We start from the raw sequence: 17388 nt of genomic DNA on the forward strand, positions 1-17388 counted from the left end.
CTAGGTGATTTAGTTGAAAAATGGGACAGAAAACGCCTTATTTAGCCTATATATGACGTATATCGACCAAATATGACTTAAATGTGCTTAAATTGCTTAGAATCGGTTTTAGAAACCTTGAATATGCCACATAAAACATGTAAATGGTTTGAAATGACAAGTTTGGTTCCTTAGCTCAAAGTTGGGCGAGAAAATGACATTTTAGGCAATATATGACCTATAACGACCAAATAGGCCTTAGATGTGAGTAACTACGTTTGAATGTGACTTAGCAAGTGAAAACAAAGCTTATGAAACATGTTTTAAGTTTAAAATCAGCCCTTAGTTCTTTTAGTTGAAAAATGGGAGCGAAAATGCCTTATTTAGCCTATATATGTTTTAAGTTTAAATGTGCTCAATTTAATATATTTGTTATGCATGGGTGATAATCATTTTAATTCTTGTAGGAAAACTATGAAAAAAATGTTGCTGAATGTGTTGAAAAAGGCATTGCTAAAGATCCCAACCAAATCTACTTTGAGACAGTAGGTGGGAGAAAGAAGGGAAAGGTCCCCGGGCTGGGGAGTGTAGACTCTCTATACTTTGCACCATCTAGAAGGGGTGGTAGTTCTTCTAGCTCATACACCCCATCTATTTATTCTCAAATGTCATCTCGATTGGAAGAGACTTAACAACAGTTGACCCAAAAATCCATTGAGCTTGAAACAACAAAAAATCAGATGTTAAAGGCTATGGAGGACGATCTACTTTTGAGGCAAAGGGAGAGAGAAGAAAGAGAAGCAGAGCGACTAGAGCACCAAAGGGAGATGGAAAGGGAGAGACAAGAGAGAGAAAGGGAGAGACAAGAAAGAGAAGAACATGCCGCCCAGATGAAAAAGGCAATGGAGTCTTACGAGCGGATGTTCAGTCAATGTACTGGTTTTCCTTTCTCGCAGTCGCAGGACCCTTGAGATCCAACCGGCGGCGGGACACCTTTGTGTTAGGTAGTTAGTATTCTTGTATTAGTTTGAACTAGTTATAACTTTTCGTATTAACATGTTTGAACAACATTATGTGTATTATGAATCTTTGTTGTATGAGTTTGAACAGGTTTAATATTATAACATCGATCAGGTTTCATACGATTTTACAGAATTTATATAAATTCGTATATATACAGGCATATATAATATTTACAGGTACATATATAATATTTATACAGGCATATAATACAGGTATATATGCGATTTTACATTATATTTGCATAATTACCGACCGCTAAGGCAGTCACAAATTTAGTGACCGCCACTAAAGCAGTCACTAATTTAGTGACCGCTACCAAGGCAGTCACTAATTTAGTGTCCGCCTAGGCAGTCACTAAATTAGTGACCGCCACCAAAGCAGTCACTAATTTAGTGACCGCTAGGGCAGTCACTAATTTACCCACCGCCACCAAGGCAGTCACTAATTTAGTGACCGCTAGGGCAGTCACTAATTTACCCACCGCCACCAAGGCAGTCACTAATTTAGTGACCGCCTAGGCAGTCACTAAATTAGTGACCGCCAAAGCAGTCGCTAATTTAGTGACCGTCTAGGCGGTCGCTAAATTAGCGACTGCCTTAGCGGTCACTAAATTAGCGACTGCTTGACGGTCACTAATTTAGTGACTGTTTATTGCGGTCGTTAATCCTGTCGGTAAATTTTAGCGACCGCCTTCCAGTTGGAGTTTCCTAAATTACCGTCCAGGTGAAAACTGACCGCTTTTTTGCGACCGTTGGCGGTCGCAAAATCTTTTACCAACCGTTTTTCGCGTTTTACCAACCAATTTTAGCGGTTGGTAATTAATCAATTTCTTGTAGTGTAACCTTATTAACTTTTTTTTTGGTTGGAGGGGTAGAAATTGTCTACCTAAGTTACAACATGGATACGCCTCTAGGTGTAGAGCAACAATTCACCAAAAATGCAATCCAGGGTTGGAACATGAACAATAATAATAAATCGAATAATACTACCAAGGTCAACAAGTTCTCTCGAATCGAAATCTCCCTTAAAACAACAAACTACCAAGGACTAAAATTTTCATTAAATTTGTTAATTGTAATCGTTCACCTAAACCAAATTTGATAAAAATATGAAATTTAAATGTTTATAAGGATTTAAATGTTTGGATTGGTTCATCTAATGTATACAAATTTTTGTTGATAATAATCGTTCGTTAAATTTGAATAATTGTTAGCCTAGATTTATAAATTTCATAAATTGGATTGTTTGAAATTTTATTAAATCACCCACTTTAATTATTTGAAAAAACTGATTCTCAAAATACAACCTTTGGCCTGTATTCTTAAAAAGGGTTGAGGTTTCATTTATCTAAGAACAACACAAGCTTTAGTATTAATCTATTCTTAAAGGGCTAGTTTCAAATGCGACTTGCTAGAATAGGTTGATGGATGACGTGGCATTACCACCATTACCACCATTTTCGAATTGAAGTGTTTTTGGGAATTATCGATCTTCAACTTCAAGAGATCAACAACCGATTCAATGAGGTGAGCATGGAGTTGCTTAATTGTATGAGTTCTTTGAGTCCGCTTAATAATTTCTCCTCTATTGATAAAATTAAATAAAGTGCTTAAACTTGCTGAAGTTTATCCCAATGAGTTCTCAATTGTTGAATTACTAAGTCTTGATGATCAACTTGATAATTATATTGCGGATATGCGGAGGAATAATGGATTTTGTGGATTGAAAGATTTGGGTGAACTTTCTATGAAGCTAGTTGAGACTGAAAAACATCAAGTGTACCAACAAGTTTATTTGCTCATAAAGTTAGTGTTGATTCTTCCCGTAGCAACGGCCGGTGTGGAAAGAGCATTCTCTTCCATGAAGATTGTGAAGAATCGTCTGCGAAATAGTATGAGTGATCAATTATTGAATTATTGTTTGGTCACTTTTATAGAATGAGACGTTTTTATCCAAGTTAGTGATGATGCTATTATGAAGCGGTATCAAGGAATGCAAAATCGTCGAGGAAAAATGTATTTTTATATTTTTATATTTTCATTAGTTTTATTGTATCTTATGAACGAATTTATTATTTTGAGTTTTCAAATTTATAGTTGACTTTTAATTATTTTTTTTGCAATGAAGTTGTATTTAATTTTGGACCCCCATTTTATAATTCCTGGGTCCGCCCCTGGCTACTAGTCTGCTTATTTTTATACTCTTTTGTTTCCTTGAAATTCCAAAGGCTTTCTATTGGTGTAGCTAACTCCTACTCCCTCCATTTCTTTTTGTTTGTTACATATTTTTTAAGGTGTTTCACAATGTTTGTTACGTGGTAGAATCTTTTCTTTCATAAACTTATTATACTATCAATTTTTGTGCCAACTTTTAATTTTAATTGGTCCAATTTTTTCAAATCATTAATTTCTTTACAATTTTCCAAGTAGGTTAAGTTATCAATCTTTATGCTTTTCCATTATTGGTTCATTTTGATAAATAAAATAATCTTATTGGTTGTTGTAATGATTAGTAGATTTAGATTTTACTTGGGTTTATTTTTTTAAGAAAGAAGAAAAAGAATCTAATATATATATATAAAGGAGGCATATTTGCTGAAATATTATAGCGACACCTAGGATTACTAATGGTTTCGGCCAATGAAAAATAAGATTTCTAATTTATTTTTGAATTAAAAAAATCGATTGCTACGTAGATAATTAATTAGGTGCCACGTAGATATTTTAAATAATTAATTACTAATATATACAACTCCATCTAAAATCAAAAACTATAATTATTATAAAAAAAGTCTAAAATAAAATTCATTCAAAATCAAACACTAATCTAAAATAAAATAAATAAAATTCAATTTAAAATCAAACATTATCCAATATTAGAGCGCCATGTAGGAAATCTAATGGTTTCGGCCAATGAAAAATAAGATTTCAAAATTATTTTTGAATTAAAAAAGTCGAGTGCCAGGATAAATAATTAAATGCCACATAGATATTTTAATTAATTAATTAATAATATTACGCATATACAATTTCATCCAAACAAAAACTCTCATAATTTTTTTTAAAAATAAAAAAATCTAAAATGAAATTCAATGCAAAATCAAAACTAATTTAATCTAATACGAAGTACGGAGTATATAAAGTTGGTATATACATAGGAGTTTTATTTAAACATAACAATTTAATAGAATCCATGGATGCATATTTGCTGAATTATTAGAGTGCCACGTAGGATTACTAATGTTTTCGTCCAATAAAAAATAAGATTTCTAATTTATTTTTGAATTAAAAATTTCGAGTGCCATGTAGATAAATAATTATGTGCCACATAGATATTTTAATTAATTAATTAATAATATGTACAACTTCATCCAAAATCAAATACTCTAATAATTAAAAAAAATCTAAAATAAAATTTAATCCAAAATTAAAAACTAATCTAAAATAAAATTATGTCCAAAGTCAAACACTAATCAAATATTTGAGAGCCACGTAGGAAAATTAATGGTTTTGGCCAATGAAAAATAAGATTTCTGAATTATTTTTGAATAAAAAAGTCAAGTGCCACGTAGATAAATAATTATGTGCCACATAGATATTTTAATTAATTAATTAATAATATGTACAACTTCATCCAAAATCAAATACTCTAATAATTTAAAAAAATCTTAAATAAAATTTATTCCAAAATTAAACACTAATCTAAAATAAAATTATGTCCAAAGTCAAACACTAATCCAATATTTGAGCGCCGCGTAGGAAATCTAATGGTTTTGGCCAATGAAAAATAAGATTACTAAATTATTTTTGAATTAAAAAAGTCGAGTGTCACGTAGATAAATAAGTAGTTGCCACATAGATATTTTAATTAATTAATTACTAATATATACAATTCCAAAATCAAACACTCTAATCATTTAAAAAAATAAATCAAAAATGAAAGTCAATTCAAAATCAAACACTAATCTAATCTAATATATAAAATATAGCAGTTGTAATAGGAGCTTTATTTTTACTTAAAAATTTAATAAAATCTGTGCAACGCACGGGCTAAAATCTAGTCTTTATTATACATTAATAAACGTGCAAAAGTCCAAACGTAACAAACAAAAATAAACATAGGGAGTAGCCGTGAAAGCTCGGGTAATACATGTAAGATATAAAATAGCATGAACTTATGATAAATAATCCTAATTTTAAGTTGTAATGGTGTCTGATGAACTGTATAACTTTTATACTTGTAATCCAATGTTAATGTTTTCTTTTTCTTTTCTTCTTCTTTTTATTATTTTTTTATTTTTTATTTTTCGGAGGAAGACCTAAGAAAACTTGGAGGAAGTGATTGAACACGATATGAGCCTTCTTGGGATTGAGGAAAATATGGCGTTGGATAGGACAAAGTGGAGGGGAATAATATACTTTGATGACTTCATTTGACTTACCCAACTTCCATTTTGCCTCTTTTTTTATATATATTATTTTAAAAATGTTATTTTGAAATGTACTTAGTTTACTCATTTATTTTATACTTTACTTATTTTTATTATCCATTATAATATTTATTCCGTAATGTTATCCCTTATTATCCCTTATACGTTTATTTTTTAACTTCCCGATCCTTTTTGGTTTGAATGGTCACAATTACGATCTCCTATGCCGATCCATGTTAGCCGGCCCTAAAACATTTTGGGACTAAGGTTTTGTTGTTGCATTTTTTTTTTGTTTTTTTTTAATGTTTCTATTTTTGTTTTCTCATATGTCTCCCTAACTTTTCAATAATTTCAATGAATGTGTATGATGTCATTATTTCTTAAATTTTTATTTTATTCCTTCAGTTAGTTTATGATTGATCATTGATTTTGTTCATTTATTATTGTAGGTCAACAGGTTGAATTAGCATCTTCTTTCAAGCTATGGAACTAATTAATGTCATATATTAATTGTGTGCCTTTCGTGCAAGGAGAAAATGCGAGATATATGATGATATTTAAATAATTGTAAAGTATCATGATATAATTTTTTTTTTTTTTTGATAAAAAGTATCATGATATATTAAAATTAAAAATTAGTTAGATTTTCAACAAACAAAATGAATCTAAAGCAAACGTATACGAAGCAGACACTACTACTGTACATTACAAAGTATATTTCATCAAAAATAATAATTTAAAATGCTTATTATCTGTCACTTAATCCCTTGTGTAGATAGAAGTATATGTTTATTGATATTATTTCACGGGTTTAAACCTACTTATAAAATATTTCTTGCATTAACACGAGTACAATATAGTTTTAAATTATTCTTATATCTTCAATTAATTGACCAATTTGACCCTCTTGAGTATCTATCTTCTCAAGGATTAATTAAAAAGGATTCAAGATAAGAGATAGAACGAACGTCAAGTTATATACTCCCTCTCCATTCCTAAAAGAATGCCCAATTTTACTTTTTACGTATCCAACACACGAGTTAAAACGTACTCCACAAAAATTCTACGCATGTACTCCATAAAAATTATAAAAAGTTGACATTTCAAAAATACATATTAAAACGAATCTAACAAAACCTTTATAGGCTAATGAAAATTCATGGTCGAAGATTACACTTTAGTTCAGGCTATAATATTGCCATGTTATGAAAACATTAGATTGGCTTTTATACACTTTAGTTTACATGTGTTGCATCATACTCTCTTTGTCCAAGAATTTTGAGAATCCCCGAAAAAGTAGTAAAATTTCCAAATCTTCACGACAATCTAGAAAATACTCAATATAGTATATACTGCTTAAAAATGTCATGAGTCTCCTACTGATGGAATATAACAGGCCTTAAAAACAAATAGCAAAAGATTGTTTCCTCATAAGCATACTCCTTGATAAGCATGAATCTAACATCCCAAGAATTTATGGCAACAAAAAGCTCAATCTATGAGATGGACCACTTTCCACAGATTAACCACCAACAAGCCCAAAGGCGATGTATCAAACTACAGTTGATGCATGGCACAAAAGGCTCCCAATTACAAACAACTTTGAGAAAAAAAAGAAGAAAAATATTTGCAAAACGTTGCCGTTGCCAAGACTACTCCAGCTCTTCAGTACAGTCCAACATTTTATTGGAGGAGTGAAATCACAAAAATAGAAGACAAAATCACCAATATATAGAACAATCTCAACCAACTCTATTGCCAACTGTTCGATACAGTGACTTAAGCTGTGTGTTCCATTTGTCAACGGCTGTATACTTGTTCATTCCCTTGGACCTGCCATACATAAGATAACATTCTTGCAATTAGGATAATATATTAGTAACACAATTTGGAGTCAAGAAATACTACTCCAATATTTACCGGTCACTGCGCTCCAATAGTCTGTTCACTTGGTCAATGTGTCCTTGAACTCGGTTGTCCAGAATTAGCGACACTAACAACTGCTCAACATCTGCTTCCGGGACATTAAGTTCCTGAGGACAATAGACACCAAAGTTAAGAAATACAAAATCAGATACCATGTTAACCTAACATGCTCAACAATTTACATATTAAGACTTTAAGACAATGAAATACTATACGGGGTAAATTAGTTGATAAATACCCTTCCTTAATTCTTATAATTTCCTAACACCCCTGAAGAGGAGTTTAACAATCAATCTTCCCCGGCACCAACTTTAACGTTTCTCGTCACCATCTTATCTTCCCACTCACCTGTACAGGCTGTGCCCCCATCTTCCCTGAGCCACTACAGATCTCTATATTTCACCTCCCGCCCCAACATAGGCCAACATTGTTGCCCTATTCTAGTTGCAATCCCAGTATTGCTAACATTGTTACCATGTTCTAGTTGCATCACAGCGTAGCTAGCATTGTTGCCCTACTCCGGTTGCATCCCATCATGCATCTAGAGGCCATCCTCCTCCCTTTCTTTCTTGGCCCCCACTTAACAAAGTAGCCCAAAATTATGTACTTGGATGTTCAATTAATGCAGGACATATCATCTACATTCTCCCCAGTCCATAACTGCCACGGTTTCCATACGCCAATACCTTCCTGACTGAATAAATTCCATCCTAAGGCTGTATGTTCTTTCATTTTCTTGGATGATCTATAGGGTTCACATTCAAAGAGACACACCATTGTGCAAACTCCACTGTATCAGCACCGTGAGTGAAAATCACTTGCCACTACTGATACTTCCTTTCAAATTGATCATAGACCAACTATAAAATTTTAAGCACCCAGCACTACTACTCCCCTTACAAGGGATACAAGCTTATATGGTGTGTTTCTTACACCACCGTCTGTAGAATTGTTTTCTGTTATGTTAAGTATCCAAGCCAATAAAAGTAACAGAAACAGGAAATAACTTCATCAAACTTCAAAGATATTTTGTTCCAACTCTAAAGTGACACAACAGATATTTTTATTGCAGAAATGATTCTTTTACCTTGGATATGAAAGGTATTCTGATTCTCGTGTAAGGCTTGATTAGCTTGAGCAATACTTGTGTTCTTATATTTTTCAACAGGTCTTCAATGTAATTTCTGATGAAGGGATCGTCCATAATTGTTCTCCTGTTACTCTGCAGCATTTAATAGTTATTTGTAAGAAAATTGAAATAGGAACACAATATCACTTTGGTAAAAGATAAAAATACAAGCATGTTGTAAAAGGAAAAAAGTAAATTTCATCAAGACCTTCAAAATCTTCTCAAACTCCAGAATCTCGTTCCGCTGATAAGCTGCTATCAAGTTAGTCATTGCCAAGATTTCAGGATCATTTTTGTAACTGCAATAAAAGTTTAAGTAAGTTCATCAGGACCAGGCAGTTCACAGTATCACACTACACGGAGAAAGGGATAGGAACCATACGGCTTTGCTTCTTGTCCGTCAAATGGATTCACCTCAGATTCCATTAACATGTTTGCAAGTACCAAGTATCTGCCAGTAAGGGGAGAAGTGACCATGTAAAACAGGAGACAAAAAACAAACGGCTAATCTTTCTGTCCTAAATCACTAACACAATCCATTCATTCAAAAAGATAAAACAATTCTCTCTCTATCTACCTCCCTCCCTAGTCTCTACAGATCTCCAAGTCCGATGATCTCCAAGGGTCAAAATATAGTTGGGCATAAAGACTGTAAGACTAAGTCGAACCTAGAGATTCACTTCTAAAATCAATAGATAAAGGAAAAAGATCCCTGAATAATACATACTTCAAACATTGGATACGCCGTTGGTTTCCAGCTTCATCATAATTCTTGAATGCTTCAAAAAAGTCTGTCGCTGCTTCTGCCCACTGACGCTCTGCCATGTGCATTTTCCCTCCACATTCATGAATTATTCCCATTATCCTCGGATGGGGTATTGCAGACTTAACAGTTAGTGCCTTCTGGTACAGTTGCTGCAATTTAATTCACATTGATCCATGAGATGAGCATGCAATAACGGTCTAAAAAACTAATCATACAACCAGCGTCACATAGAGAAGAGGACCCAGCTTATTATGATAAAATTGATAACAATAGAAGGTAACTAAATGGAGCTTGTCATACCTAAGAGTTAGAAACCACTACAAATCTACAGCAGATACATGCATAAACCAATACACAAAATACAGATAAGTGCACGTGTAAGAATCGCAACTATTGTAATACATAAAATGCATAATATGGACTGCAATCACAGTTATTGTTTGTAGTTTAAGTGACAACAAATTCTCAGTATATACTATACCGCATCACATAGAGAAGAGGACACATCATATCATGATAAAATTGATAACAATAAAAGAAGGTAACAAAATGGAGAGCTCGTCATAAGTTAGAGTTTAGAAACCACTACAAATCTAACAATAGATACATGTGTAAACCAACAAACAAACATACACAAAACACAAAACACAGATAAGTCTACGCGTAAGAATTGCAGCTTACGACAGTCAGAGCACATTGTAATAAACATAATATGGACTGCAACCGTGGTTATTGTTTGTAGTTTACATAATGACAAGAAACTCACAGTATATATTATAACATAACATTTCACAAGCATTTACATTAATTTTTGCTGACAACAAACTACATAGTTACAAATTAAAACAACCAAACGTCGCACATATAACTTAAAATTCATACATAGCTTAAAATTCATACTAATCACAAACCCGAAGAAAACCAGGAACAACCCCAGCATGTAAAGTAGACAACCTGCACATTTCTATTTCAAAAGGCAAAACTTCAATAACAGTATTAATTTGAATGAGAACACTTTTAAAAGAAATCCATCCATTTCATCTCCGTCTTGCCCCTGTTCATGCCATTTATTTTTCGAGATTTTCTGGCTAGACGGATATTGGAAGTGTTGCAAAGAATCACCAGGCTTTTATCATTATAGACTTGCTTTAAGTAAACAGGGAAAAAAATTAAGATACAAAATAATGTCATTTAAGTTACGCTAGTGGAGCCACCACCTTGAGTTTCTTGTTGTTCTTGGTCTCAGTATACATTTGAATCTCAATTGCATAAACCTCCAACAGCTGTGTTCCTTTCTTCTGATCATCTGTACCATCTTCTTTTTGACATGATTTGTGAAGTTCCTTCAATATCTGTCAGATTCAAACGGAGAAAATATTATCACAAAAATCAGTTCCTAGTATCATCAATATACCTCAAAAGAATGCAGAAAGTTTCGTGAGACCTTGTTCATTCGCCCATATTCACCCATGTCAAACCAGATCTTGCACAGCTTTAGATTAGTTTTAAACCACAGCCTCTACAAATTGAAAAGACAAGACGTTAAAAAGTGACATTTCCGATAGACAAATACCTACAAGATTCGCAGCCAAATAACACCTAACCTCATTTTTGGCCTCTTCAAGAGCTCTCAGTGTTGTTTGGTAGAACTCTTGCAGGAGATCAAAATTGTGGCTGGCTGACCCGGAAACAAAATCCATAATGTTGTTTATACATTTCTCACTATAATTTCTAGTAACAGCTGATTTAATGTAAGTCAACATCTCCCTGTATGCTTCCATCATCTCTTTATACTTTCCCAGTCGATAATAAAGCTTCACTGTTTGCTTTAATGCCTTGAAACCCCTAAATGGTGAATCATAAGTCAGAAAATGTTGTGGTAATAAACAACCAACCAGTGTATGAGTTCTAATCTCTATTATGTAGCTAATTCTTGAGGACTTAGTGTCCCGTTTCAAAATAATATATAATACCCTAACTAACGTGACAAATTTGTTTGAATGAAAAAAATTATAATTCATCTATCTTTAGAACAAAATCATTTGAACCCAAAAAAAATAACACCTTTCCCTTCACTAAGGGAATTACTCAGCATTTCAAATTTTCAACTATGAAAATAATGTTATGCACGCATCGTGTGCATAAAAAATATACATTCATAAGTCATCTCTAATGTGGAACACTGATCTACAAATGAACATGTCTACATCAACCGATTTAAGATTTTGTTAGGAGAATTCTAACACTAAATTAGTATAATTCTAACAATGTGCTACAGGCATGCATCTAAGCGGTCAGCCAAAATGAAGTCCACGATAGCCCATTTACAATTCAAAAAAAATGCATTATCTTTTAAGCTTTCTGAGAACAGCTTTTCAATTTTACTGTACAAAGAAAATTTTAAACAAAATATTCTATTCTGAATGCATGTCTCAAAATTTTAGACCATTTGCTTCAACAGAGGATATAGAATGCAAGCCGCCTAAATCATGTGGCTAAGTTTCTATACAAGTTCTTCTGCAAAATTTATATTCAGCTACTTTTTAGACGAAAACATTTATATATGTATAGCTCACCAGTCTGCCTTGTCTGGTTCCATGCGAACCACTTCAGAAAAACCGGAAAGAGCACCTTCAGGGTCAGTTTCAACCAAACCTGAAAACAAAAGGGAAAAAACGTTTCAGAAATATTCACTGGAGATCTCGACCAATATTTTAACAGTGTGACTGGAGCAAATTCATTCGTGAAAATCATGCATCTAGGGTGACTGGGCTTAAAATGGTTATATGATCAACTCGCTACTCTAGCAAAACTGACATAGACTGAAGAGCTGGAAAGAGTGATATGCATTAACTTTTAAAGAATCTTAACAGTGGAATTCAAAAAGTAATTCCAAAATGTAGATAATCTCAAGATATACATTTACCAATGATACACAATTTGACATTCAATCTAATGACACAGGGCACTACTAAGTACGAAAGTGCATGACACGAGGAATCAAACGTGTTATCCTTGTCAACATCCTATGTTGTGTCTGAGACAGATATAACAATGAATAAACCCCAAGGAGGATGTCCATAAAATGATACCATCATTTTGTCATATAAATCTATTAGAGCATTAAAAATAGCACCGACTTCCCTATTACAACCCAATACAATAGCAATTGAGTGTTGAGAAGTAAAGCATGTAGGTACAAAGCCTGAAATCTGGGTCATGTATGCGGTTAGAGGCAAACCTTTAATACCCTATTTCACCCATGAAATTTTGTTTTTAATTTGGTGGTATATGCTTTGCCTTGCCCCCTACTATTTTTCAATCAAGTTCTGCAGTTGTTGGAGGTTCTTAAAACGACACATACAAAAACGATCACTGATACATAACAGACTCAAGACTCGCTCAAAATCATAGTTATACAACCAATAATCGATCAACTATGCATTTGTGCCATGGTGTGTCCTCGTGAATCAAATCGTTTATTAGTTTCAATTCTGCCAGGATAAAGCAATATTTTCCTATTTTCTTATCCCTGCCAGATATATCCTCTTTTCTCAGTCCAAGGAAGAGGCAGAGAACCTCAAGCTTTGCAGTTTGTGAACCACAACCACATCAGGAAGGTCCTTCTACCTTATTCACTCAGCCTCCGTTTCAAACAAATCTGCCCAAATTCCTACTATTAACTGTCATATTGAAGAAATCACAATTGTACTAAAAAATGGACATATATCACAGTATTAGCATATTTATCCAAAATTCACTAGCATTTTAATGACGCAAGTCCTTTACACGAACACCCACGATCAAACCAACTCGTTTCAATGAATTGGGACAACCATAAAGGCAGTAGGAAGGTTGATAGTGGATTCAGGCAGTATCAACAACGCCATACTTTCTTTTTGAACCCCCTCCCCCTTCTCCCTTCCCCTTTCTCCCTTCCCCTTTCTCTCACAGTAGGGTGACATGCTACCTCCGTTCCTGAAAGTTCTTTATGCTTTTGTCTCAACTTTTGACCGTAAGTTCTAACTATTATAAACATCAAAATATTATCAAGTGGGATCTTGTTAGTGTAAAAGAACATTTACGAACGGAGGCAGATAATCTCTCCCCCTTCCAAAGAGACCCACGAACAAGTTTGCACAAGAATCAACGCCAGAATTACCAGATTGCCAGAAGGGCATTCACAAAATGCTGAAATTAATCCAGAATTCAAAGGGCATTCACAAAATTGCTATTTTGTGAATCAATTCAAGAAGTAGCGAAGATTTACCTTTGGAATTATAGTACTGATTCTCAATGTCAACATCTTGCTCGTCCGCGTCGTCGTCAGAATACTCGAATCCGTAATCTTCCATATCCGCATCTGTAAAAAATAATCAAAGAAAAAAAAACAATAATTTAACATATGGAGAGCGCGTTGAAACAAGAGCTCAAACACAACAGAATGCTACGGAAATTGCGAGCGAGAAATCACACCGGAGCCCATGGCAGTGCAAAAGATCAGGCTTTTGAAACGTCTGAAAAAACCCTCGAGAGATGAGAAGTAGAAATTTCGAAATTAGGGTTTATGCAAAGTGAATAAATTATCAGGGAAAACCTCCGACAAATTTTTTGCAGAAAGAATTCTGGGTTAGCGAGAAAGAATAGAGAAGGGGAAAGAGTAGAACTGTTGAGTAAAATCGTTTTCTTCTGCTTTTTTTTTTTTTTTTTTGGCAAATTCAACTTCGTGTACGCTAAAAACGCCAGTATATTCACTTATTTTTTTAAAATGAACTTGGTCTACACTACATTTATTGTGGATCATTTTTTAAATAAAGTCAACAACTTGTTCCTAATTTATTTTGGCATTTTAGTAGGATTATTATGAAAAAAATATCAAATTAATGTCGTTGATACATGTTGTGCTTGAATAATGTGATTTTAAGTTATAATTTGCTTTAAAAACATAGGGTTACTATACTTCAAAAAATGGTTACTATATCTAAGAATTTTGGTGTTGAATTTATTACAGTTACTATATGAACAACAAAAGTCATTATGAGTGTAAAAATGGTGCTAGAGAAAACTATTGATTTTGGGTCCACACTAATATTAGTGTGGACCAGGTCCACGCAAGAATAATCCCCGCATATTTATATTCAAAGTACAGTTATACCCTTATATAAGTTATCCCACCTCCTATTATAAGTTATCCAACCTCCCTTTAACTTTCCGTTTTCGAGATGCCACTCCAAACTCCGGCCATTTTTCGATGACATCCACGTCTATTTTCCGGTGACATCCCCTCCACCATCTTCTTCACTCATCCCCCTCCACCGTCTTCTTCAATCATCACCTTCACCATGTTCTTCACTCATCACCTCCACCACCATCATCACGTACGTTGCTCCACCACCATCTTTGTTCCGGTCACGCAAGGCGACACATTCCCCTTCATCATGGATGACGACGTTCCTTCAACGTCGTGGTCGTTGGCCATGACGCGCGTTTCGACGTCGGAGGTTTTATTTATTTATTATTGTTGTTTATTGGGCCGCTCGTAATTGGCGGCCGCAGCCATGGCTAGGCCACAGATCTAGGGCGGCCCAAACATGATTGCGACTGCCAATTCTGTGCGGTCAAGATATGGTTGCGGCCGCCAATTCCGGGAGGCCCTTGTGTTTATAAAAAAAAATTAATTTTGCAAATTTTTTTTCCCGCCCCGTAAAACGATTTTAGCAAAAATAAAATTTTAGTTTATTATTTCAATTTTAATTTCAGATAATTAAAAAAGTGTTGCCAAAAAAAATTGAATAGTTACTGAATTTCATAATTAAAATAATTAATATAATTGAAAAATAATAAAATTGTTAGAATTTTTGGTTCAAAAATTGTAGTTTATAAATTTATTTATTTTATTTATTAATTTTGATTCAAAAAAATGGGAATTTATTTAACATTTTTTTTTCAAAAATGCCTTTATAAAATATTTATAATTTAAATTTTTAAGCATCTATTTGTTTATTTAATGTTATTAAATGACATGTTTAAATAACTTTTAAACACGATTATAATTTATAAGCCTATATTTGTTCTTATCGTTGACTTAAAAACTAACTTATGAACTACTACTTCTGTTCCTGAAAGTTCTTTATGCTTTCGGTTTTAGTCCGTTCCTGAAAGTTCTTTACACTCTACTTTATTCTATTTTTATTCTCATTTATCTCACCATAACTTACCCACTCACAATACTTTAATATTAATTTTCATCCATTCACATTGTTGGACAATTTATAGCCACTCATTTTTCATTTGTTACTCCACCATCAATTACCGTGCAAATAGTAAGCGTAAAGATCATTTAGGAATGGAGGTAGTATGTTGTAATTATAAGTTTAAATTTAATGTGAAAAGTCACATTATGAATATGATGTTTAAATAATAAACTTAATGTACGTTTATTAGGGGTTTTTTGTACTTTTGATGGAGTCACCACCAAACAAGTTTTCGGGTCCGGTTTGAAAAGACCATGTATGACTCAGGATAAGGCAATAGGACTTGAAACCGTTAGAAATTCGGGTACGGGAACGAGACACTTATTTGAGCAAAATTTTCAATTGGTTCAAACAATACAAGCATCATTTTCTTTTCGGAGTAAAATCCTAACATGACACTAATATTTAGGCGGGTGAGCATGCTTGATTAGAACATTGAGTTTGTTAAGTTTGTGTGGTGATCACTTTGCTTTAAGTCAAATTTAAGGGAATCTAAGCCGGTTTGTCCAAAAATTATATTTGTTAAGCGTGATTAGAACTTGTATTTTGTTGATTTAGCATGTTAGGTGATGAAAGCAATAAACAAGTAAAGCATCATCACAATACAAATTTAAAGTGCGGAATTAGTAAAGATTATACACCGCCTAGAAACAGGAATAGGTGTAAACCACATTGCCTAGAAGGAATAGGCAAGTAAAGTTGCATAAATAGTAAGTGCGGAATTTAAAGGGAATCTAAGCCGGTTTGTCCAAAAATTATCTTTGTTAAGCGTGATTAGAACTTGTATTTTGTTGATTTAGCATGTTAGGTGATGAAAGCAATAAACAAGTAACGCATCATCACAATAGAAATTTAAAGTGCGGAATTAGTAAAGATTATATACCGCCTAGAAAAGGACTAGGTGTAGAGCACATTGCCTAGAAGGAATAGGCAAGTAAAGTTGCATAACAGTAAGTGCGGAATTGAAAGGACAATATTTAAAGGTTCGGAATTGAAATAAGCAATAAAGCATTGAACTTGTATGATAGAAATTGCATAACTTGAATATTGAAAATTCGATTGAGGAATACTTGCTCAAAAGTTATTTGGATCCCCATCAAATCCAATCGTGTAAAACAATCTCACTTTAGCATGAGTTGCTCATTAAAAAGTATCATCGATTTTGTATATATATTGAATATTGAAATTGAACTTGAATATTGAACTTGAACTTGAATATAGAAATTGGGAGGCTTTATATAGAACTTGAATATTGAACTTGAACATGAATATTGAACTTGAATATAGAACTTGAATATTCTCAACGGCCAATACTTTATGTAAAGGCTTCACCTTTGGAAAGCTCCATACTTGTATTAGATTCTAGTTTTAAGGGAAATGACTCCCACTAAAACATCATTGAATGTTTGTACTTTGGAAATGGAATTTGTACACGAAGTTAAATGATTCATGTGGTCTAACTTAAACAAGGGGTTGAACTTCTTCAAATATCATAGAACTTGTATAAAGTTTGAAGCTTTTTGAAAACTTGAGTCATGGTTGTTAGAAGGAGTATTTTCAATCATGAAGACCTCACTTTCTTAACCAAGTTTTATAGAAAATAATGCATAAAGATTGAATCTTGAACTCGAAATGGGGTTTGGAAGATTATTTGAGGGGGTTTCAAGTATGAAATCCCCTCAAAGATTACCCCTTTATCATATAACCTAGTTCAAATGAGTATGAACATCCTTGGCTTTGAGAAATTAGCAAAATAGTAGATTAGAAGAGCCTCAGATTACCTAAGTAGGCTAGATTGATTTCTCTAAGGTGATTTTTGAATTGCAAGGTAGTAGAAGAGCTTGTATTTTTAGAATTTTGAGGATTTTAAGAGGATTTGTTA

General features: G+C 33.3%; 1 protein-coding gene across 1 annotated transcript; it reads right to left on the reverse strand.

Annotated features, from left to right (window-relative positions):
• Window positions 1-6758: 6758 nt before the first annotated feature.
• On the reverse strand, window positions 6759-13964 carry LOC110796473 (COP9 signalosome complex subunit 2). The gene is made up of 12 exons (XM_022001536.2): window positions 13729-13964; window positions 13523-13615; window positions 11829-11907; window positions 10857-11097; window positions 10697-10771; window positions 10470-10604; window positions 9214-9401; window positions 8869-8937; window positions 8695-8785; window positions 8445-8579; window positions 7352-7464; window positions 6759-7264 (listed from the first exon to the last, which is right to left on the reverse strand). The coding sequence occupies exons 1-12, from the start codon at window positions 13736-13738 to the stop codon at window positions 7174-7176; spliced, it is 1320 nt and encodes a 439-aa protein (XP_021857228.1). The 5' UTR covers window positions 13739-13964; the 3' UTR covers window positions 6759-7173.
• Window positions 13965-17388: the final 3424 nt, after the last annotated feature.

This window comes from Spinacia oleracea, chromosome 5, assembly GCF_020520425.1.
Source record: "Spinacia oleracea cultivar Varoflay chromosome 5, BTI_SOV_V1, whole genome shotgun sequence".
NCBI lineage: Eukaryota > Viridiplantae > Streptophyta > Magnoliopsida > Caryophyllales > Amaranthaceae > Spinacia > Spinacia oleracea.

Excerpts from the sequence above, each read along its gene's own strand:
- LOC110796473 (XM_022001536.2), bottom strand. Across the intron at positions 10,772-10,856 it reads TTGAAGAGGCCAAAAATGAG|AGGCTGTGGTTTAAAACTAA; the intron begins GTTAGGTGTTAT and ends TTCAATTTGTAG. Across the intron at positions 8,786-8,868 it reads GACGGACAAGAAGCAAAGCC|TTACAAAAATGATCCTGAAA; the intron begins GTATGGTTCCTA and ends CTTTTATTGCAG.